The sequence below is a fragment of the Pelecanus crispus genome, chromosome 3, assembly GCF_030463565.1.
Source record: "Pelecanus crispus isolate bPelCri1 chromosome 3, bPelCri1.pri, whole genome shotgun sequence".
In the NCBI taxonomy this organism is placed as follows: Eukaryota; Metazoa; Chordata; class Aves; order Pelecaniformes; family Pelecanidae; genus Pelecanus; species Pelecanus crispus.
The window spans coordinates 41,954,802-41,980,502 of NC_134645.1; the positions used below are offsets into that span (position 1 = coordinate 41,954,802).

Consider the following 25,701-nt stretch of genomic DNA (forward strand, 5'->3'; position numbering starts at 1 on the left):
CAGCCCTTCCCCCTCTTTTCCCCAAATAAAGTAGTGAGAAGAACTCTGGAGCTGGAGTATATCTAATGCAAAGATCATCATGAGCACAGCCCTATTTCATCTTGTTTGAATTCTGTGTGGTTTCAAAATATAACAGGGCCTCAGCGTACAGTGATTATAAAGAAGTTAATTAGAATGAAATATGCTCTGCTGTCCTTTTTCAGCAAGTGGGATCCCAGCGTTTCAGTGTCAACATGCCTCACAAGTTCAGCATTCACAATTACAAAGTGCCCACCTTCTGTGACCACTGTGGTTCATTGCTCTGGGGTCTTTTGAGACAAGGTTTACAATGCAAAGGTAAGGATTACCACTTCAGAGCTTTTCTTTTTCTGTGTGAGTGCAGTAGACTTGGAAAGACTTCAAGTTATTCTGTCTTTTCCTGCATGTACAGAAATGAATAGAAAGAAAATAGCGGACTGCTGTAGGGATTGACATCATGGTTAGAAAATGGTCTTTTACACTGTCTGCAACACCAGTCAGTAACAGATGCAGAGGACAGAGATGCAGAAACACATTTTGCACTTGCTGCTCTGTAGGTCTGTTGCCACATAGGAAATTAGAAGTTGACAGAAAATCAGGACCATGAGAATTTACATCCCTTCAGCTTTTATGCCTTTTGTGTTTTCAGGTTTGTGGTGATGGTTGTTAAACTTATCTAACATCATTATTCCAGCTACTTTTCCCTTCAAAAATTATTCATTATTTTTTTTTGTTTTGAAATGTTACAGAAACATAGAAAACTCAGGAATAAATTAATTGATCTGTGACTCCTGGGAAAAGATGTTGTCATTTTGTTATTGCATAAGTTAGTTTGCTTGTTGTAGTTAAATGTATTTACTGGGTAGATTTCTACACAGGCTCAAGGTGGCTATTCAAAACTTTCCCACTCACTGGATATGCTTATTACATTTATTTCATCTTAATTATTCAAAAATTATTATTTTGTATTGGCTGGGCTAGGCGGAACCAGTCCTGTGTGCCCATATCCAGAAGATGAGGTATTGATACCTAGCTAAATCATCCTTTGTGATGGTCTGCCTAGCCCCTCTATCCGTATCTCTTTTTTTCAAGCAGATCTGTATATTCTAAAAGGGGGAGAAAACAGTACAAACACTTGCAAAGGAAAGTAATAGTTTAGAAATAGTGAATAAAATACTTCAATTAGTGGGTTGATGGTAATGATGTCATGAAGATTGTCAGATTCTTAGAAGATAGTACCTAATGGAATTATAAGCATTTGCATTTTGTTACACCTTTATGGATGGGTAGGTCCATCTTCATAAATACAAAAATCATGTTATGTACACTTCTGAACAGCAGAAACATGGAGTCACACATATATGTATAAACATGTAACCTATTAAATGCATGCTTTGCAGTATTTAAGATGAGACATAACTATAGGTGAAGGTCAGACCTAATGCTTCATGTGACAAATTGCTGAGCAGCAAGGGAAAGAAGAAATTTCTTTCTTGGCAAAGTCATACGCAGTGAGAGCGTTCTGAAGTTCAAGCCTTCCCCTGATTCTAGCTAGTGAACAGTGATAAAATGTTAGACTCTATAAATATTGTTACATTACTACTACTAAAGATTTTGTTCAAATGCTATCTTAATTATGGTGGAGGTGTGTTCAGAGAAGATTTTTCAGTTAAACCTGTTTTTTTTCCTCTCATTTTTAATAAGGGCTATGGTATCTCTCCACTTGATCTGTGAATATATTACTTCACTTGCATATTCTCTCAGAAGTACCATAGTCGTTCATTTCCTCTTGGCTGTAGAAGATAATGTTATTTCTTGTACGTATGCATTTACTGTGTAGCAGATGCATAGAAACAATAGTTCAGAGAGCCGATGTTGCTTTCTTCATGTTCATAAAATTAATGCCTATAAAAATGCAGTATTGTCTGCATGAAATCTAGATCTCACCTGAGCTGGAAATGTCATTTTCTCTGTGCTTTGTTTTTCTCTGTTAACAAGTGGTGAACAATGCTCTGTTCTTCGGATATGTACTTGCTTGCCCAGTGTGATTAGTAACACCACGAAAAGCGTATTCAAGAGGTTTATTCTTCTTTTGTTTTTTTACTGCTTACTCCTGTGCTTCTTTTTGCAAATATGTTCATGGAGTTGGACTGTACAAAATTTTCCTCCTTGCTTTATTTCAAGCAGTTCAGGTCCTGAGTGTCCGCTGTTACGGATCCTAGGGCAAACGTTTTACTTGCCACTGAGCTTTTGTCACCAAATATACATGCGCTGAAAATACCACGTGTAGCAATTTCTTTTGCTCTTCTTGTGAGCTGAAACATGCTTGAAAAGGAAAGGCACCAGCTTTCTGAAGTGCATGGTTAACTGCTGCAGATACAGTGCCTGTGTATGGTCTCAGAGGCAAATGTGGTTTGTTTCTTTAAGGCTTATACAGCGAAAGGATTGTTGATGACCAATATAATGAAATGCAGCTTTATAAATACATACTTTTTTGATTTTTTTTTTCCTCTAAAAAGTAATGAAGTGAGGAATTTGAGCAATTGAACGTTAATCTAGTATTTAGTTACACTTGCAGTTTTGCTTTCTTTATGCCTTGCTCCACAAGAGGGCAGTGAAGTCTAAGATAAAATGTGTCATCGGCTCCTAACAAATCCACACTATGGTATTTTTAAAGGAGCTGTGTTCTCCCCCCATCCCATAACCTGGAAGCAATGTAACCTTTTTTTCCCAACTTACTAGTATGCTAGTTTCAGGAGATGGTATTTAAGAGAAAGAGCTTAGTAAATGGATTGCTATCTAAAGAAAGAGTGTCTAACAGTGCCAAAGATTTTTATTAAAACTTAAAACACTGTTGGTTTTATGCCTGCCTACATTAGGAGTTAATCTGCTTGAGTAAAATACAATAAGAAGCAATAATACATGAGGAACTGATGTTGCGCTCTCAGTGTGAGAGCAGAAGCAGACTGCTAAAATCCAAGCTCTGAAGGACTTTTCTTCTAGTTCAAGTTCTATTTAAGATTTACAGGATCATTAGATGTTTTCATTTGTTCCTGTGCCTGTTGTGGGTACTGTCTGAAGCACGATTTTGCATTATCATAGCAGAAGAATGATAACCAGGTTAATAATTTTACATTAGCATTCAAGCGTCACTGCAAATCCAGCTAAGTATTTTTCTACTGAAATTATATTTATTTGAAAAAGTTATTGGTGGGTCCAATAAGGTCTGATTTAAGTAAGACAAATGCATGCCAAGGTAGTATTTAATTTACTCTATGACTTTATATTTCATTGCAGTTTGCAAGATGAATGTACATCGACGCTGTGAAACAAATGTGGCACCAAACTGTGGAGTGGATGCTAGAGGCATAGCTAAAGTTCTTGCAGATCTTGGAGTCACTCCAGATAAGATCACTAATAGTGGGCAGAGGAGGAAAAAGGTAATTTTACTATGTAGTGTCACATAAGAAATGAGATAAGTATGGCTGTACTGTAACTTCACTAGTTGGGGTTCAGTCCCCACTCACTTGACTTGCACAAGAATTATTTTTAAGTCAGTACAGAACTAAGACTTTGGCTTTTAAGTTTGAAGTGCAAATCATCTATTCTGAATTTTGATATGAAAATTATTTTGACCTGCTACAATTTTGCAAACCTGGAGTCTGTATAGAGTCTGGAAGGAGTTCCTTTTTTAATTTTGAGAAAGGGGATTTGACAGTGAGACAGTGTCTGACACAACAGTTCATAAAAACATAAATGTCTCTTTGACTCAGAATTGGCATTGGATAATTGACTGATTGAGACACAGCACTACTCCGTAGTATTGTAAATGCTGAAAAATGAGCCAAAGCGCTGAGTCACATGAAGAGGAGCTGTTTGCTAGATGACAGTTCCAGAGTTATTATCACTATTATAGGAAGAACTAGGCTGTTCTAGAAATAAAAAGCAGAGGTCACCCCAAGTACATCCAAAACTGGTGGAGTTATTCTGGATTTGTAATATGTATCCTGGATCAGAATTTGGTGACACTTTCTATCTCTATTTGCATGATTGTGACAACAGACCCATTGCTCTCACTTGCAGAAATAGGCAAATTTTACCATAATTTGTTAAAACATTGACATTTGTTTCTGTTAATTTTCCTGATTATTGCACACTTGGATCCCATTTACACTGTTTTGAAATGTTACAGAAACATAGAAAACTCAGGAATAAATTAATTGATCTGTGACTCCTGGGAAAAGATGTTGTCATTTTGTTATTGCATAAGTTAGTTTGCTTGTTGTAGTTAAATGTATTTACTGGGTAGATTTCTACACAGGCTCAAGGTGGCTATTCAAAACTTTCCCACTCACTGGATATGCTTATTACATTTATTTCATCTTAAGAACCTATTTTTCTTTAAATTGCCAGTTCTTTCTCTGTTTGTATTATGGTCTCAATTTGATGTGATGCCATCTACAGTATGGCTGAGGTCCTGCCAGTGAGAGTCTATAGGAGTAGAACATCTTCATTTTCCTTCATACTTCTACTGGCGAATTAATGTTGTTGAACTAAATTTCCTCTTGGCACGGGAGGATCTTGTAGCTGAGTACCCCTTTGGAATTGTTCTTAGCTAATTGCAGGTGCAGAGACTCAACAACCAGTTCCTGGAAGTGCATCATCAGAAGAAGATAGGTCAAAGTCAGCACCAACTTCTCCATGTGATCAAGGTCAAACATCTCTTTTTATTTCCTAACTGACGTATATTGTCACATATTTTCCTTCTTTATGAGGAATAAAAATGCTATCATCCCCAGCCTTTGTAGAATCAAATCAATGAAGTAGTTACCACCAGAAAATGAAGCACTTAAGAAAGTTATGAACTGCAAAAACTTTTTTAAAATGCCTACTTCTCATTTCATTTAAATCTGTGAAATTAAGCAGCTTTTAAAGGGAAAATTATAAACCAGTCATCTTAAAATATTAAGTTTACTAGATGAGTCCTTGCCTAACCAAATACTTTTATGTAAGGAGATTATATATTCTATTGTAAGAATGAGAACATTTTTAATAGTGCCACATAACTTGAGAGCGCCTTTATCTATCTGAAAAGCCTCTATCTGTTAATAAGTTTTTGAGATAAAATTGCCTCCTTGTAATTCCATGTTGAACATTTGTGATACTAAAAACTTCCGTCCAGTTAGGCTATGCTAGCGTGTCTCTGTGGTCTCTAGAGGCTTTGTAAAAACCGTGTTTCCTTTCAGTGATTTTTCTCATGCATAGATTTGGAGACAAATATTTAATCTTCCCTGATATGACCTGATTTCATTGAGCTGAACAGCCTGATTGACAGAACATGTATGTCAGCAGTACTTTTTGAATCTGATCTGACTGATGTATTTAAAAATCAGAAGTCTGTGAGGTATCTTTATGTGCCATGATGTGTGTAAACTGATGAATGAAAAATCTGTACACCGAGACCTAGGAAGACAGATACTTTTGTGTCAAATTCTTTGAAAATTATTTACAGTTGAAAAATTTCTCACCCTTATTTTTAGGGAAGAGACTTCCAAGGCTCCATGGTAATAAGTACTGTAAGACTCTGAGTCCAGAACTGATTGAAATTTGTCAACCTTTTTGTTTCACAGACAGCATTTTGGTTAAATAGTATTTTTTAACTATCTGATGTTTTGCTTAATATAAGAACAAAGAATTTGTCTAAATTATCTCTTAAATTTCACTTTTGTAGCTGTCCAGTAAAGTTGTTGGTTCCAAGGCCATCAGGCAGAAGTACCATGCAAGAGCTTGAGGCAGACCCTGAGGTCCGTTAGTCGCCAGGACTCACTGTGTTTAGCATTGAGAAACAAACCTTCAGAACCATTTAGCAGATCTACACAATTGTAGCTTGAAGCGGCACTAGGAAGTGGTCAAAATACTTTATTGGCAGGCATCTGATAACAGCTGGAGCTGAGTAAGATGCTCCATTCATGTTGACTTCAAGGACTGGGACGCCCAACTGTCCTTTGAACTTTTGAAGATACAACTCTAAAATACAGAAGCAGGAAGATGAGTAAGTGCTGCAGGAAGATAGGGGTCTTCAAAACAAAGTACTTCTCTGTGGTACAGGAACACCCAAAATCACTAAAACTACTATTTGGCCACTATTCTGACTTATCTGTCAAGTTCTGGATATGTCATTCTCTTAGGTTCATTTTAAAAGGCCACCCTTCCTGTTAGAGCAGGATTTTGGCTGATTACTGTAAGGTGGAGAAGCAGTTTCCTAAATATGTATTAACCACAGAATGCTCTACGCAGCATTCATGGATGATGAATGTCCCTTCCCAAAACTGATACAGACTAACACAGGCTGTTTTTCTGATGTTTGGTTAAAACGAACACATTTTCTCACATTTCCACAGAAATCAAAGAGCTGGAAAACAACATTAGGAAAGCATTATCATTTGACAATCGGGGAGAGGAACACAGGGCAACAGCTACAACATCAACAGACAACCAGCTTAACAAACCTGGGGAGAATGGAGAAAATGGGGAGGTCAAACAGGCCCAGACCAAGCGAATAGGCCTCGAAGAGTTCAACTTCATCAAAGTGTTAGGGAAAGGCAGCTTTGGCAAGGTAGGTAGCTTCCCTTCCGCTGCCCTCCCCCCTCCCACCCCCCCTCCCTGGTGTTGCAGGCTTTCTTTGACTGTACTGCTTTGAAAGTATTCATAGTGACATTCTAAAAGCTCTTCCATCCCAGGGGTTTCCTTCCATTCTTTTGCAGCAGCTTTTACCCCACAGATCAGGAATATCAGCCTCCTGATCAGGTGGCATTTTATGTGCTTGAGCTCACTTCATTAACTAGAGTCAAGCCTTTTGAAACACACTGTCAATGGTTCACTATTTCAGGATATTGGTAATAAGTGAAGACATACGTACAGTTACATAGATACCATTCAACAAGATAATTAGTTGTGGTCAAGCAGGACAAATCAGCCCAGGAATAATGCTGTGAAGTTCTGAGTTCATTTCCTTTCTAGATAATACCCAGTTCAAGTGTACTTATTTCACAGCAGTCTGTGTGTTTGTTTTTCCTCAGTGGATTTGTTCTGTGCTGGAGGAAGCAGAACTCAAGCATTTCCACTCACATACAACTAGTGCAAGAGGCTTAGACAGCTGCCCAAAATACCATGTATGCAGCAAAGATGTAACTCACCAGATACCTTTCCACAGTAGGGAGTTGATGAGGGTGAAAGGGGCATTGCTCTATTCACAGGGCTTACAGATTTTTTTCACAGTGCTGTACACAGTGGAATCAAAGAGTAGAACTGAAATGTGAATGTTTCACAAGTACACTCTTCCTTCCTTGGTACAGGGGAACTGCAGATGCAGAGGGACAGAGCTGAAGCAGTTCTTTTGTCTCCCTGTTTTCTAATCCTTTGTCTGAAGACTACCCTGGCTCCAAGCCAGAACTGACCTTAAACAGAGTATAGGACTTGAACCTTAAACAATAGTAGTAGTTAAAACCAACAACTTTAAAGTGTCCGGAATGGTACGTGAGATTGTATACTAAGTTCATCACACACAAATCTCACTATGAAAAGTGGGAGATAAAAGGGAAATAAATTTCTGTTCTATACCAACTTCCTTCCTTTTTTAGTTTTTGAGATCTCATTAATAGGCACTCATTAAGATATTGAATGAGGGGATAAAAAAAATTTATCTTCTGCATTCTTAACTAACAAACGAAATAGATATTGTCTGTTTCAAATTTAAAGGATACCAGAGGTATCTTTTTCTAAAATCACATTACTTTAAATTTAAGCAGGTATGTAACTGTCTTTATATTTCCAGTGCAGTCAAACTCATATACAACCCTGCACTTATGATACCTGTTTTTCATATGTAAACAGAATTTCTGTTTGTTTTAGGTAATGTTAGCTGAGCTAAAAGGAAAAGATGAAGTATACGCAGTGAAAGTCTTGAAGAAAGATGTCATACTTCAAGATGACGATGTAGACTGTACAATGACAGAAAAGAGAATTCTGGCATTAGCACGGAAACATCCATACCTAACACAACTTTACTGCTGCTTCCAGACGAAGGTAAGTACATGAACCTTTTACCAGTTTGTGCCCAAGGAACAATATTCACTATTTCCAGAATAAAAGACAGCAATGTAGAAAGTACAGCAATTATTTTGAAAATATTTGTGAGAAGTTGTTGGCATTTCAGCATTTTGGTAGTACTGAACAGCAGTACTGGCTGCTGTTAAATAGCGTAAATACTATTACCTTGTAAGTACCAGGAGATGGCAGTAAATGAGTTAAAAAATAAAAAAAACCTACATGCATACACACAAAAAAACTACTGAGGTGTTATTTTCTGGGTTTCTTCTGTATATTAATACGGTGTATCATTTGTTGAATGAAGTACAAATGTTTTTAGCACCCAGTATTCAGAGTAAAAATTCTAAAATGATCTTGTCAGAAATGAGATTATGGCAGAACACTCATCTTTTCAGTTTTCTTGTGCTGTGTAGTATACAAAATGTTCAAAAGAGAAAGGAAATAGGTATGCTGCTTATCAAGTAAATTCCTATAGTGCTAATGCCTCCCATGTGTTTGAGGAGCAGGGAGAAGGAAAGGCAGAGAGCGCTGATAATAAGAGCTTGCTCCCATGGCATGTTCCCTGTTGGTAATTTTTCAGACAGAATTCCTCTTCATAGCACATGTTTTAGATTTGCTGCTTAAATGTAAGTGAACAATTGGATGGTTTAGCTGACTCTCCAGGATTTCTGAATCCAGTCAAAGTGCTTGAAACCTGTTGTGCTCACAGAATATTTCTGTTTTTCATTTTTTAGTCCCTTATTTTTCTCTTGTCATTCAGCTGAACTGGCAGTTTTTTACCTGATTGTCCAGAAAGCCTTATGGACAAAACGCCCACAAGGTGAATCTGTCTTGCAGACAGAATGCCAATCATGTATAATTGAATTTACAGAAGCATCCGTTCTTTTTGAAGTGCCTGATAAAATGGTTACTATTTCAAAGCATTAAGGTTTGAACTTTTGCCTCTTGAACTAGATATGCCATTCATTTCAATGGGATGAGTTTTTGACCTGTAGGGAATAAGTTTAGAAGTTAGTATACAGGTATGTTTTAGATAAAACACGTGAAAATCAATCAACTTCTTTCAAACTTCTGGGTTTTTTTTTCTTTCAGTAAGACACTACATTGGAGTATTTGAGTCAATTTAATGGAAAAGTTTGACAGATTAAATGAATAATTAAATTAGCATATTGAACGAAATTAAGAGTTACTAATGGTGTGTATGTGTGTGTATGTGTAAATACCTCAATATTCACATATTATAACCAAAACTATGTATGGCACAAATCAGCAATTGCAATAATTAAATGTGTAGAATTACAGAAAAGCTGTGACTAAAAGATCTTCCAGCAAGTTGTCAGGAAAGATAAATAGGGCAGTGGGAAAGCCATAGGAAAATGGCTCATAGGATCAAGATTATAGTGTGTTCAAATACGCAAATAGCAAATGTTTAATATGTTTATACAGTTCTTAAAATAGTGAAAATGCATTAGGGTTTTATATGCTTTGAAGTTGACACAAAAAAGTAGCTCAGGAAGGTGTGATACAGTTTATGTCTACGGAGGATGTTTCATGCGTTCAGACTTCCATTTCATTTGAATATATGTGTGAACATACTCTTTAAATGTTTTAATGTATATCTTTAAAACCTATAACTAGCATTGAGCATATTATTTCAGATTAAGAAAGTGATAAAAAGATTGTACTGAGGTGAGGGATAAACTCTGTGAACAGAGAGGGACCTTCAGAACTAAGGCAGACCACACTGCCTGAAGCATAAATAAATGTATCACTAGCCTGATGTGAATCATGTGGCAAAACATCAGTAAAGATCAGTTTTACATGAAGTGAATTATGGCAGAAGGTTCTCCTGCTACTTCTCTGGTTTCTTGGAGATTTCTTTTGTATTTCTCATCTGTTCTCCCCTTTTGTATTGTGCTTTCTGCCTTCCTCCCTGCTCTCCAAAGCCATTCATCAAAGTAAGATATTTTGAAATTCACCATCTTCTCTCTTCCCAGCTCTCTTTGACCAGAGAGAAACTATAGTTTGTGGCTTTGCTTGAACTCAGAGGAACTGATAGTTATGTGATTTATAGTTACAAGTCATAGGCTGGTGACTCTTATCAAACAACCAAAACTATACCTAGTGATACCCAGTCAAATTAAAATTCCACAGTTGAAAAATTGAAGGTTTTTTTTGAGCATGGACGATGAACAGCTTGCAAAGAATTCTTTATAATGAAACAAAAAAACAAAACATATGTAAAAGCAAAATCAATACATCTGCTAAAGCTATAAGTCATTTATGAATGACAACAAATGAAAATGTACCACGTAAATTAGTCACTGAATTATTTGCTCAGGTTCAGTGGAAAAACAGGTAGAAAAACTTGCTCGCACAAACATGGTCTGTGGTTAAAATAGCTTTACTGAGACAAAGGCTATTGTACAATAGGCTTTAAAATGTGTTTAGCAGTAGTGTCTAGTTACTTATACTGCAATTGTATGCCGTGCCATGGCTGCTGTACTTTGCAGAACTGGTCCCTGAAGTGATCGTGCTGGAATTAAATTTTACATTTCAAGTAGAGCATATTTGTTGTATACACCCTGACTCAACGGGAAGATTGACTCAGTATTCATTGTCAAAGCACTCAGAGGTTGACTTTATGTAACGAGATGACTTGCTTTGTTCCTCTTCCACAAAAATGTGAATGTATGAGTTTGACTTTATATATTGAAGTGTTTTCCTTCAGTAATAAGATGAAGACACTGCAGAAAAGTTGCCTAATAGGCTTTTTACAGTAAGTATGCTTCAGTATTATTTGGTTTTTTTACATGAAGCAGACTTTCCATTAGTATCATTTACTAAATGATACTATTGTTATCACAAGTAAGGGATCATATTTAAAATCATGTTGGAATTCAGGAGTCAGGCCAAATAATGGCTAATAACAGCATACCTTATACATTAATGTGTTTTTAGCCCTACATACGTGAATTTACCTTTAGCAGTCCCATCTAGCTTCCTTATTTTAAAGGAATATTCTTGGGACCGGTATGTCTCATGTTCCTTCTTAATCCAAAAGCTAACTTTGATCAAACCAGTTTGCTTTAAGCTCATCAAAAAATGAGCTACCCAAAAAATCAACATTCTATATTAAAATTATATATATTCAAATATTGTACTTCAGGGATTGTTTTGTGGTCTTCTGTGGTGACCTGGAAGTCAAGAGAGCTGGGTTCTGTTCCAAAGCTTGGGATAAAGGGTGTGAAGCTGATGTATGATGTTTTGTCTGCAGTAGTTTGAGGTATGAACTCAGCAACCCAGTCCTACACGTTAGAAAGAATGTAAAGTCTACTGGCAGGACCTCAGTTGATGTGTGTTTTTATGTGGAAAGAGCTCACAAGATTTTAGTGTAGCATATCGTATAAAACCATGTCACAGTTGGATAGTATTTTTCAACACTTGAATATTATGGCATTTCTCTTCTTGTTTTGGCAGAATAAGGTCAATGCATCTATCAGTGTATCCAGAGGTTTGATTTCTGTTTTACTTGTGATCTGCCAGCTGGGATATAAATGAAGAATACTGTGTTCTGTATTCAGCACTCCCATAGTGAAGCTTGCCCAAGGCCTAGCATACAGGGTACAACATTTTTGTAATAACTGACCTTTGCTTATCATCATCTTTGATTTATTTAGGACTTCATTGTGTCCTTTATTGAGGAAAATGACGTGTTTTTTCAGGACTGCTACTGTTTACATTCTTTTTTCACTCTTCCTCCATGTCCTCTTCACTCCAACCCCATACCATGGTTCAGTGATCAACTATGGAACAGTATCAACAGTAGGTTTTATTGATAATGCTTCAGTCAGGTGGCTGGCAAAGGGGGGGGGTTAAGTATTTCTAGAGCTATTTTCTCTGAAGACATTCTTGTATTTGTGATACTTCGTTCACAGTTGGAAGTTTCAGAACTGTGAAAATTAAAGTCTTTTTTAATGGAAAGTGAGATTCTCCAAAATAAAGGTATAACTAGCTTCACTTGATTCCTCCTACACTCCTGTCAACCTTCTTCGTAGAACTTAAAATTTGCTAGACCTCTACCCTATGAGATGCATATACATGTATGTGCACACCCTATAATTTATAATGAATTTTCCTAATAAATACTTCAGAAATTAAAGGTTTTTAAAATTATTTAAGACACTGAAAGCTTTATTATGATAATTCATTATAAATTTAGAAGACTAGAGAGCTACTGCTTTTAACATCTACTGTTTGCTTTTTTATCCAACTTCATGAAATCAGATAAATTTGGAACTAGTGCTCTCCTGCTCTTTTCAGAGTACTATCTTCAACAAAATTGCTTTATACACAGACCTAGTAGAGAGTACTATTAGTACAGAGCAATAATGATAGAGTTGCATAACTTCTAAAGGACCCTTATTCAGCATTATAGCTCTTTCTATTAGAGAAAACAAGTAGTTAGATAAAGGATAGAGAAAGTCAGAAAGTCAGTTACTACAGGTAAATAGTTAGATTTATCCCACCCATAAAAACTTTTATTTTCCTTACAATTGTCTGCATGTTAAAAGCAGTGTATCTGTTCATAGCATAGCTCCTGAGCTGACGTGCAAGACCATTCACTTCTTTCCTGTGTTCTGGTGTTGTAAGGTAGAGATGAGCCACATGACAGTGGCAGAAGTGAAGGACATCTAGGAATAGGGTGTAGTGACCCTATCACGACAACACTGATCCCTTAACTGTTACGTTCTACCTAGTGGCTTACTACTGGTTTACCCTAGATTGTGAGTACTGTGCTTCAGGTACTATTCCTTTCTGCACATTTGCACTGTATCTAGCACACTCTGGGTACTGCTAGAAGGGTGGTGTTTATAAAGCTAAGATTTAGGAGATTTTGTTTTCGTTTCAGCTGTCACGATATTCCTTTGTGATTTTTGGCAAATCTCTGAACCTCCTTCTGCATCAGACCCCTCTGTAAAAACCAAGAGTAATCAAGTAATCAGTCCTTCTACTCATGGCTTGTATTTAAATATTTCCAAGGAGGGTTTGGAAGTCCAGTAGTACCATATTATTACAATATACAAGGATCAATATGGAAAAGTGGAACATTGCAAGAGGTGTAAAACGGAATTAGATTTTTAAAGTGGCTTGTTTTATTTGTGTAGGAAAATGTAAAACAGCAAAAGGAAAGAGAATCATATGCTTATGATGTCTTTAAGTCATGTTTTCTAAGTTTTTAAGAAGAATCACTGTAGTATGTGACCAAAACTGTCTTTGGTAATGTAAATGCAAGTCTTATTTCTCTTATGTGTTTTGTACAAAAAAGTAAATGTCTTTTGTAATAATAGCTCAGAGGAGTGTCATTTATGATATACAGTGCAAATTAACCTGACTGGCCACTGTTACATTCATCTGGGACTAATCAAAGCTTATAATCCATTTTATCTGGTATTCTTGTACTTGCGTTGCTAAGCAGCTAAAGCCATTATGCAGATATTGCTATATGGGTGTAATCTGTTTAGCACAAGTTTGCATTGCCTTTTATTACTGATTAGTGTCAAATTAGAACTTTTTAGGGCCCAATTCTGTTCATTATTATCCCTGCTTCAGTGGACTTGTACGTGTTTGAGACAAAAGACTAAAACAGCCCCTGTATTTTTAGCTAGTTCAGTGCTAAAATATTTTAATACAATTGAAATATAAAATTATTGACAAAGGTTTCTTCATGGTAAGTGTTAACTGGTAAAAAGGTAGAATAAAATGGTAGGTAAGCATGGAACACTTACTTACACTGTTTATATTATGGTATCTTTGGTATCTTTTTATATATATTTATACATATTTATATTCAAACTCAATTTTAATATTGTATTTACCTGTATTAATGTATGTGCATATACGCAGAATATGGGCAATAGTAGCTATTTTTTAATTCCCAGCTGGTTTCTACAGGTAGTTCGTATCACAAGAAATTGAAATGAACTGATATTGACTCATTCTTCGGAATATTTCCTGAAGCACTAGAAGTTAGAGTGGTATCTGGTGATGTCTCATATATCATACAGTCAAGAAGTCATGTAAACACATGAAATTTTGGCAGAATAAGGTTTTTCAGAAATTTGGGTGCTTGTATGTTAAATTTAGATTTCCTGTTGACTGCTACACAGTATGAATGCATTGACCACGATCATTGTATTGTCTAAAAGTAGACACTGTGGTCAAGAATAGTTGGAACGGTGAAGCTGATGATTAAATACTGTAATCATTGTCTCTCAGACACACAAGCCCCTGTTTCCAGCATGATGACCCGGTTTTGGGAAACTTGCTATTATGCTTCTCAGTTATTGCTAGCTGCTCTTGAAGGATTATTAAAGCCTGGTTAGCTCACTGAAGATTCATTGTTCACATTAGTCTTTTTAGTGTTAAACTTCAAGTCAGGCTATCAGTGCAGCCAGGCTCATCAAGGGCTCGTAGGAGAAATTACTCCTCCAGCATCAATCAGAAGAGTCTAAATGCTTCTCTTTCAGATGGGAAAGACTTTTATTTTGTGATGTAGCACCCAAACTGAACAGGACTCTTTCACACCCTCTCAAAGCTAGGGCTTGTTCCTAGTTTGCATGTATAAAAGTGAGTGCTGCAGCTGCAGCTCCATGGATTGCTTTGCTGTAACCAACCGAGGCCTCGACAGCCCCGGGAATAGTCCCGAGTCAGCATCTGTGGCCAGAATTCACTGCAACTGCCATCATGAAATCTGTGAGGGCAGGCTGGAGTTTGTATCGATTTTATTTACCTTGGTCCTCATGCCTACATATTAGGCTTTTAAAGTTAACTATGCCAGTAGTTCACTGTGTTAAAAACATCTTCCTGTAGCCAAGCATAAAATTCAACTTCAAGATTTTAGTTGTGATGTGATCAGGTGCAGCCAGGAGGTTTTTAGGATGACAGGTGGAGCTAAGGGCCTTTTAGGTACTGTTTTCATATGTCTTGGACAGAGTAGCTGGAACTACATATTGCACACTTTTCCTTTTGAGAAAAATGTGTTTCTCCAGTTGAGGCATGTTTGAGGGGAGGAATTTTCAGAATATCTACCAGATGCTTTGCCAGTAACTTCCCTGGCAAGTCTGTCTGTCTTGTACACCGTGCTTTAGCAGAGATCAGAAGAGACAGGAATATTGTCATCCAAACAGGGCAAAGGGGATAGGAGACTTTGAACGGAACTGGAGTAGACCCAACACTTACTGCATCCACAGAATCTTTGTATAAGCTTTGCACTATGGCTGTCTTAATATCATGCTGGTTGGTTCCTCATCTGGCATTCTTAATCTTACAGCTTTCATGGAGTGGAGTGCTGTTCCTCATCCAGCAGGATAATTGAACAACGCTGCTTTAAATGAAATCCTGCAGGTTAAGGCTGGATTGTGGCTTTTAGTTTAGTTTCGTCGTGGGAGAAAGGGAAGAATAAGGGTAACCTGCCTTGTGGCAGCAGCCCTTGGAAGAAATGTGCCTGATTGACTTGTGGCAGGATCTGCCACCCTGCAGCCATGTGCTGTGACCCTCCTTTCTGTCCTTTCTCTGCACCTAGGTCTTGAGACCATCCTTGTACCTGGTGTAGGATCCCCCTTTTGCACAGAAGAGACCCGAGTACATCACCCACATGAACCCACTGGCCCTTTGCCCTAGCACCCTTTGTGCTTTTTCGTGTAGTTTATAGGAGTAAAGCACTATTTACAATTTGCCTCTCATGGGTTCAATATAAAAATGAATTTGTAAAAGTAAAACCTGTCTTTAAAATACGTGGAAATGTAATGCTCACATGGGTAGCTATCAGGATGCTTCATTTATGGTAGTTAACTGTTTTAAAAGCTATTTAAAGAAAGCCTGTTTTACCCAAGTGATTGTGAGAGAACATTTAATACTGTGTTTGTTAGGTGTTGCTCTTACAAGTAAACAACTAACACACCCCAAAGGAAGAGTCAGGAAAAAGGAAACTGCATGTAAAATTTGATTCTTCTGCAGCTTCTTTTCTAACTGCAGGAAATGATTCTGTTTGGAATGCATTTGGGCACTTTAACACAACAACTTTTTTTTTTTTTGGTAACAACAGTAAGCTTAGTAAATGATAATTGTACACGAGAGAATTTCACCATGGGAAAGAAGTGGAATTTACAAAACATTTGGGTTTGTATCGTTAGTAAAATTTTCATTGCTTTTTTTAGCATGTTAACAGAGTAATTTTAGTTTTGGCATAACATGTCTTCTGCACCATACACCATACGAGGTGGGCCAAATTTGTGTAGGGTGTAACTTAAATTACACTTTATCTCTTTTTCTCAAAACCACACCATCAGATTATTTTTACACTGTTAATGGGTAAGTGAGAAGATTTAAGGGAATCCAGTTTATGCCATTTTATCTCACTTGTGGGTGAGTACTTTCAGCAGAAACGCACACACTTTTTTGATGGCAGCAGGGTTTTCTCTGGCCTAATTACTGTGGGTTAAGAGTAGCGATGCCCAGCCTACAGTCTCATGCTTCTGTGTGGAGAAGCATGTAGAGAGCTGCTTTGTGTTTGCACATAAGGTGAGTCCAAGGCCATTCGGTAAGCTGAGAAATATTCAGTGCATTGTTTATCTCCTTAAAAAAAGATGACAAGGAAGGTGATCCAAAATGTTCACTGAGCAGCCAAGAGAAGTGACTTTCTAGAGGAGAGCTAATGGTGTGTCACGTGGGGGCCTGCGAGTCCACAGTGCCTTTACGCCAGGGCTGAAATGCTGTATAAAGAGTATGTACAGCTTCCACTAATAGCAAGAACCAGTAAACATAGATCTATAAAACATGTCCAGGTAAACTGTATCTCATCATTAATGCTTTCTCTTCTCTTCTAGTAAACTGATCGATCATTAAAAAGTAATTGTTCAAAACTAAGGAAACGTGAATAATAAAGAGTCCTTCCAAGTCCTGGCTGTGCTTATTAATACAGTAGTTCATAGGAATACAAAGAGTGCTTGGCAATTGGGAGATCATGACAGTGAACAGGTTTTGGATTCTGCTATTTCATCTTAGAGCAAATGGCTATGAACTACTGTGAAAGACTTTTCTTTTTCCATTCTTCACTTTCCATGTCTAAAAATGTGCATAGTCACCTTTAAATGAGACTGAAAGGAGGGAAAGGGCTATGAGTTTTAGTTTATGTTCCTTTCATAGTAAGTAGATTCTGATTATTGCTGAAGCTTGAATTATTTCTATTGTGATCTCAGAATATATTCCACTATCATGCCTATTACATTATAAAACTAGTATAAAACAGTGTTTTAAATTATTTTCTAAAGAGAAATCCTCTGCTTAATTTGCTCACAGTCTTTTTCTTCCTACACAGTGTAGCATAAATATTTTACTTTTCCCGCATCGGGTGTACTAATCCATCTTTTCCTGCATCACACAGTGTATTTAATAACTGTAAGTCTCTTTCCCATGCACCATGACTCTCTGTGTGTAAGGTTAGCTTTGTTGCGATCAGACCACTAGGTCCTCTAAGGATTAATGAGGTTTTGTTGGAATGGTATGACTCTTAAAAATAATAATCATCCAATGTCACTACTTTAAATAATTTAAATAATAGCAGTAGCTATGCTGGAAAAAATCTTTCTTCTTTTAAAGGTAGTACATTATAAGGGAACTGAGTGTTCATGGAAGGCACTCTGAAGGTTAACTAACAAACTTAACTATTTGTATATGGAATAATACCAGCTAGTAGAAAGTCTGCATATTTCCATAGACTAATTTTTAAGTTGTGACCTAGAGAGGCCACCCCATTTTATCCTTAATACATTCAAGAAAGACCCAGTTATAATTCTTCCCTTCAGAGCACGTATACCTTGCTAAGTACACAAGAAGGAAAGTTGTCCTTTTAGGTACTTAACTTTCCATTCAGCCGACAGAAGGATGAAAGGGATCCATTTCATAAGCTTCTATATATAAGTTTTTCCAAGAAGCTTCACAGAATCACATAAGTAAATTCAAATACTCTAATTGATAAGTGGTTTCTTGAAAAGTCTATGGTGGTACTTACTTTCTCTTTTCTGTCCTCAGAAACCCAATAGTAAAATAATCACACAAAATTATGCCCCTTAAAACTGCTTCCTGAATTGTAGAAAAAAACTACACCCTGAAGATAAGGTGCATTATTTTCTTCTGTGCTGCTTTACTCATTTTAGAGGGTTTGGATGGCTTAAATGATGGCAGAATTTCGGACAGTTTTTCCTGTTGTCTGACTAATTTATACTTGTGAATTGCCAGGGTTTTCAGCTGTGTGAAGCATATGCTTTGCCAAAAATTAATCATGTTCTGGAAACAGGAAAGTATGGAAAATGAAGTAGATACAATTAATGCTTTTAAAGGTCACTGTTGCATTTATAGAACTACAGAAATCCAGACAGTGAGGAGAGGTGTATGAATAATGACTTTCAATAGGTATTGAAAAAGCCTGGCTCAGGTAGCTCGTGTTTATCACACAGAACAAAAAAAATCAGTGTGTGGTGCTTACACAGATCAATGGATATTTATAAAGACCTTCATTTTCAGGAAGAGTTATGAAAATGTGTTGATCAGAGAATGTTATATGTAGACAGGATTTTGCATATATTTATCAGTTTTCATTAATTCTCTGTGCTCATGTAATTTTTCTCTTGAAACATGGATTTTTAACTTCTTACTAGATTCCTTTCATGCTCTTTTGGAAAGCTGATTTGTATAAAGGGCCAAAGAAAAGGCTCTGATCTCACGAAGGATTGCATAAGACATACTAATGTAAGAAAAGCCAGCAGCGTGTTTGGCCCAGTATCCTGTCTCTAGCAGTGCCAAAGCAGATACCCAGGAAGAATGTAAGTACAGGGTAAAGCATATCATGACGTTTTTCCAGAATACTATCTCAATATCAGGAGACTGATGAGTTAGGCATTTCCTGAGCCAAAGGTGGTGGTTTTGCATGTAATGAGGTGGCATCTTTGCACATAATATTGTTTGTGGGAAGTGTTGAAAGTGAGAAACTATTTAGAAATGCTAATGTTGGAGAGCATTGTGTTGTGTTGTCCGCCCTGGAGTGGAGAAACCCTGTTAATACCACATCTGCAAACAGATCACCCTATAGGGCAGTATAAATATTTATACCATTTCTTTTTAACAATATTTCTGAAAGTAGTGTCCATGCCATTAAAAATCTCCAAACTGATGTAGCTGCACTATTTCTCTGTCATCTTCTACAGTAGTGAAATAATGTGTCTGATCACCTGGAAATAGCAACTAAACATAATGAGGTTTCTCAGATAGAAGAAAACAGGATTCCCTACAGGTGTTTTGATATGCATTTCCATAAGGTGTTGTTATGCATACATTAGATATAAAAAATATTATATGCTGTAATACAGGTAAATAGTACATAATAAATTTGATAGAACAGTTCTCAAGTTACATTTTCCATCACTGAAAGCGAAGGTACTGAAAGAAAGAGGTAAGTGTTACGGGATCTTGTGTTTTCCCATCAGGAACGTAAGCAGCAAACCACAGCTGGCAATGTCCTGCCAGAGCCAAAAGGGCATCATGCATAATGCATTAGACTTAATTAAGAAGCATGCCAAAGAGTGATGCCATCCTCTTTCAGATTTTCAGTCTGCAGTGTTCTTTTGAATTTCTGAAGTAGAAGTGCAATAAAGATTATTTTAAACTTAATTCAGCCACTTTTTAACACATTTATCTGAGCATTTCTTAAGGAAAAGATAGGGTATAGACAACTCTTTCAGAAATGAGAACAGCTGTGTGGGATATACTGGTGAGTATAACCCATGGATTCATTCATGGACCTGTACAGTAGGTGAACAAGCTCTAAAAAAGAAGTTAATTAGCTTCTTGGAACGTCCAAGAAATCTCACTTCTTGTATTTTTGGACAATCGAAGAATAAAAATGAAGTAAGGTTTGGGCAGGAAACAGGGCTATCTTCAGGGATTTAAAGTTCAGTGTAGCCCTGCGACGTATTTAACTCCTGGAAAGTCCTCTTTGGTTGCATTTAGATGTCAGAAACTTGGTGGTCATGTTGCTGAGGTCTCATTCATACAGGCCTGTGCCACATGTTCGCTTTGTGCCCTGCATATATAAACATACCCTTTGTGCTTGCAGCAGGTCCTTTAATGGCAACTGCTGTATTGCAGCAGCATAGGAAAGGAAGCTTGCGGAGCTTTTCTAGCATAACAAGAAACAGGGAGATCATATCTAATGAGATTTCTGGATCAGAAATGAGGGAGTTTTAGATAGGAATCTGAATTTAAAGAGGCTTAAGCTCACCAAAAATGGAAATTTGCCATAAACCTGTGGGAAAAGTTAAGAAGGAATTGTTGCTGGGTGATATGCCCGAGGAGATTAACTGCTTTCCACAGTGCAGTTCAATGTGGTATTATTATATAAAACACTCGAAGTGGTTCAAATATCCCTTAGGCTAACATGTAATCTCAGCCATATGTGTAATCCAATATCTGAGTATTGTTTCACTCTGCTTTTTAACTGGATTTAGACTGATGTTTTGGGTCTAAGAAGCCACAGGCAGCACCCTAAACCTAAAATATCATGAAGTTCAGGATTTGATACACAGTACAGACTTCATTAAAATTTGTTAACCATTATCTGATTGTACAGTTAACATCATCCTGCAAATAGCATTGACAGAAAGGAGGGTTATTTACTGGCCTTGTCCACAGAAAAGTAATGTTTTATCCATTAGTAGTATGTTGGTTTTAAAGTTGTTTACATTCTTCGAGGAAATGCGGAAGCTACTGCTTGAAGAGGTTAGAGGACATATGAGTTTATGGATTCTTTTTGAAAATATTCTTGAAACAAATGCTAAATTACATTACTCAACTAACAGACAGCAGAGAGAACATTGTGTCTTGGCAAACTGAATTTACCGTGTTAGATTTGAATAAAGAAATCTAAACTATGAAAAAAAGTTTCCAGATCTTATCATGATACAGTGAAGAATTATATCCTTTTTTTGGTCCTACCCACAAGTTTTCCTTGCAAGTTACTGCCTTTGTCAAATTACTGATGGTCTCAGGAAGATACAGAGACTACAAATAAAATTATTTGAGGGTTTAAGCAGACTGCTTAGAAGGTTGGAAACATGATAATCTGTGAATAAAAAATTCTGGGCTTTTAATTACTTTCTCTTTTCCTTCTTTCTCCCTGTAAGGGTAGATGTCTGTTAATTTAACAAGTAACGATTTGTGATCTTTCCTTAAAGCTCTCCTTTGAATTATGTAAATTGTTGTCCCATAGAAACCTAGGTTATAAACTTCAAAGGAGTCTCATGAAGCCTGGAGGTGAAAGTAGGGGAAAATTTCAAAAAGACCTTCTCTGTCCTATGGGACTAAAGACATGGGAAATTGTGTCAGTACAACTGAAGTTTGCTTTGAAATGCTGGGTTAGTGCGACCACAAAGGACTGAATGGAAGCTTCCAATCACTGCTGGTGTACTTACTGAATCACAAAGGCTAAGTTCGTGCAAATTGTTACCGCTGCTCGTTTGTTCCTAATTCCAGAGAGAGAACATTTTTTTGTGATTAATATACTTTTTCTTAGAACGAAATATTGCACTGTGCCAAGGTTACGGCATGTTATATTCCCAGAACATGTTTTAGTCCAGGAATAGTGTAGAAATGCAATGTGAAACCACTGGGGCAAATATAAACGGAGTTCAACATTTTGTAATCTTACATAGCCAGAAATATATCCCACTGAGATTCTTTTTCTCCTCAAATATGAGATTTCTTTCTAATTCTTGTTTGTTATCAGACACAGATTGCATCGTTCTGCTTTACTGGCTTGCCATGTTGGTCTGTCAGTTCAATTCTTGTGGCCTGAGTGTAGCTTTTGATCCTGAATTAAGACAGATAAAAATGGTGCCCTCTCCTCTTGTTTCACGTAACACCACAACTGCTATAAAGGAAAAGTAAAATGAATACATTGGAAGTTACTGCATTTATTTCAATTTATTTTAAAAATAATTACATGAACCTTTGACATCAGTTTTGAAATATACAGTTCACCAATTGTTGTTTTCAAGATACTGATGACTGTGAACAAGAAGTTGTTCATATATTATGTTCTTTGATGTGCTGAAAAGCTTTGCTGCTTCAGGGACAGAACAGTCCACATTAAAGCCTAAAATAATTGAAATTAGGAAAAAAAAAAAAGTTATGCTTCTCTCTGATACACAGAGTGAAATCAGTTAATTTATAATGGAAGGAAAGAGAGCTGCTTTTTTTTTAATGAGAGCTCAAACTTAAATACATCTGTCTACCAGAAAGGAGAGAGTGTGTGTGTGTGTGTGTCAGCAATCACAGATACAACTACTCCTTTTCTTAGTAATTCAGCAAATACCTATTATGGGTGGTCTTCTAAAATTTTTAGTTGCAATTCTGTTTGCATTATCCAAAGAGAATGCCTTATTCATGCATTATTTAAGGAAAGGCATTTTGCCTTAACTCTGCATATATAGTGAAAAAAAATTCCTGAAAGGAATTTTCCATTATCTTCTCAAACTATTATGAAGTTTCCATCACTCCGCTGTTCGTAAATACCATTGGCATTTTCATAGCTGATGCTTGTAATCTCATCAAGCCACTGGCTGTTCCTGCTTATTTTCTTAATATAAAAAGCTGTTGAACCTACTTTAAAACTTGCTGATGTTCTACACATGGGATGGGATTTTTGACAGGTAAGCAACACAACTGAGTGTATAAACAGTCTATATTTTTACTTATTGCGTATCAAAACCTGTACTTACTTTTACATGGTTTTATATTTTCTTTGTAGTCAGCCTTGATACTGAAAAAAGGGCACTGAAAGCTCTGTCTTTAAAGCCATGTCTTAAAAAATAAAATTCATGTTCTTACATTATCACTGTTCGCATGGAACAATTAAGTGAAGCTACAAAAGTTGTAACTGGAATTGTGATTTGATCCAGAACTCGTAAAAGTGACTTTGCTTTTGATGGGGCTTGTAATGATGAAAGCAAGATACTTTGTGATGGTTCTGTATAGATTTTAGGAATGTTTTATTGCATTTCACTGCTGCAGTCTGTCATCTGATGAGAATGTTTATGGAAAGAATACAGAAAATCTACTCAGTCCATATCTGACAGCCAGCTATAAGTCATTGAAGACTTTTTTTCAGGATATTGCCCAATTTGTATGGGGTGGGGAAATTGGGCGGGTTTTGTTTGTTTTAATAGTTACTACATTTAATTAAATGAAACAAAGAAACAAAAAAAAAAGCGAAATTAACTATTGAGGAGTGAAAAATGGAAAACAGTTTGGGTCTTTTTGTACAAAACCAAAACACTGATGTTTTATTCCAGGACATTTGAACATTGACCAATTAATAGTGCAGTTTCATGATACGTGCACACTGATCTGAGACCATGCTGCTGCTGATGGATGAGGATGTCTTCCCCGCTGTTCGCTTTTGCCAGTGGTACCCAGTCTTTCTGTTGCATCTGTTCCAGTGAGCCCTTGCGTGGATGAGTTGGATCAGTTTGCTGGTAGAGCTGAAAACTAAAGTTGCAAAAAATAATCTGTGTGTCAATGAGCAGCTCCAACCTCCCTGACACTCACTGGTGCCTGTGAGGCAGCAAGTGGAAAGAGGCTGTAGCTCTCCTCCGTAGCAGTTCACTGCTGGGACAGTAGGCCAGCTGTGAAATCCCATGTAGCCCTGCCTGTCCAGACAGCAACGGATTTTCTTCTTAAAAGAGTAATAAGAAAATTTGAACTGCAGTTTTTTCACATTGCTGTTTTGCGGCTGTAATCACCTTAGATGTGATCCTAAACTCTTTATTCTCATGATTGCTATTAAGTTGCTCATGAGAATGGAAAACAAGATTTGTGGGTCAGTGTTGATCCTTTGGAAGATAATGGTTATATTCCCACTGACTTCAGAAGGGTGAGAAACATTAGCTGCCTGCCTTTTTTTTTTTTTTTTTGCCATGACCAGAAAGAAGTATGTATTGCACATGAGATGTGTCATTTTGTCATCTGTTAGAAATTCAGCTTTTGGCACTGCAACTATGTGAGCAGCATGTGCAATTGCTATTTTGTTTCTGGGTTTTGGGGTTTCTTTTTTAGTTTTGTTTGTTGTTCTAGTGTTTATAGTCAATGAAACCTCAGCAGTAGTTGTTTGTACATAAATTAATTATACTCCTAAGGTGACATGCCATAATTTTCCATGTCCATCTTTGGAAGTAATTATTTCACTTCTGCACAGTATTAGATGATGTGGATTAGACGGTATGTTACCTATGCAGTAGAGGACTTATAATGGTTAATCCCAAATGGAATGTAAAATGTCTGAATGTGGATTTTCAAAGGACAGAAAAAAAATTGGCCAGTAGATTTCTGTACATCACATGCAGCACTTAATTTGGAAAACAGCTAGAGATTGCAGAGCATTTGTATAGTAACATACACTGGTGTTGGCAGTCTGCAGACAAATCGATCTTTTAGGAACTTGCACGTCCTTGCGTATTCTCCTTTCTTCAGGCAATTTTGTCTGAACTTTCTCAAATATCCCCTGTGACTGCCTGTCACTATCTTCTTGCAGGACTGCGAGCTCTCTAGGCAGGATCAGCCCCGCTCCCTGACTGCTGTTCTGCTTAGCATCACTGCCAAGCACATGGCTGCTGGTTTGAAGTCTGCAATCTTGACATCCTGTGTTTGAACAAGGCCTGGCTCAGTTAGATAGATACAAGTCTTAACCTGCTGGCTACACTGACTTTGTGCCTTACCCACTCTTACGGGAGTTTGTGGGATGAAATGGATGAAATAGGAAAGTCAAATAGATGAAATGACATGAAAGGCATGCACAAGTGAGTTTGCCATTGCTATTTTGATTGTGTATCGTGAGGTGTTTTCTTGTATGTTTTGAAACCCAATTGACTGAGTATTTATACTCACTTTTGACTGCTTTTTGAACCAGTTTCTGCTTCCTGCTCTGAATCAGAAAAGAGGATGCAGGACAGTATGTTTCAGGACACAGAAACATGTTGGTCTGTCACTGTGTTTCTGGCCAAACCATGTGTATAAAACATTTGCAGGAATATGTCTGTATATTCATACACCCAAAGCACATACACTTTTCGTAGAATATATTTCTGTCCTGGTTGTTCAATGTTCATCCAGCTTCCCCTATGCACAGGTTAGTTATTTTCATAACCATTTCTTTAATACGTCTGCTATAATTTTAAAACTTTTGGAGCTCTTTAAAGAAGTTTGCCTTTTTAATTTCTTTCTTACTCTCAAAAAAATCTTGGCTTTCTTCTTGAGCTGCTTTGAATTTTCATATCTTTGTGATTAAAACCACATTCACATTACAGATGAAAGCTAGATCTGCTGCGGTGATTGTAAACGAGTTCTCCTTAAATTCATTAATATGTACCAATAGAAGACTTACTATTTTTTTACATTTCTGTATGATTCAGTGCTAGAGAAACAGTTCAAATCCCATATAAAAACGCTTTGGACTGCAAAAAA

At 36.9% G+C, this 25,701-nt stretch overlaps 1 protein-coding gene across 1 annotated transcript in view; it reads left to right on the forward strand.

Annotated features, from left to right (window-relative positions):
- Positions 1-25,701, forward strand: part of PRKCE (protein kinase C epsilon) — a 301,550-nt gene that overhangs the window by 194,454 nt on the left and 81,395 nt on the right. The window contains exons 6-10 of the mRNA XM_075708611.1: positions 204-336; positions 3,316-3,458; positions 4,634-4,730; positions 6,420-6,634; positions 7,930-8,103. Coding sequence (XP_075564726.1) covers positions 204-336; positions 3,316-3,458; positions 4,634-4,730; positions 6,420-6,634; positions 7,930-8,103 — 762 coding nt within the window. The remainder of the gene's footprint in view (positions 1-203; positions 337-3,315; positions 3,459-4,633; positions 4,731-6,419; positions 6,635-7,929; positions 8,104-25,701) is intronic.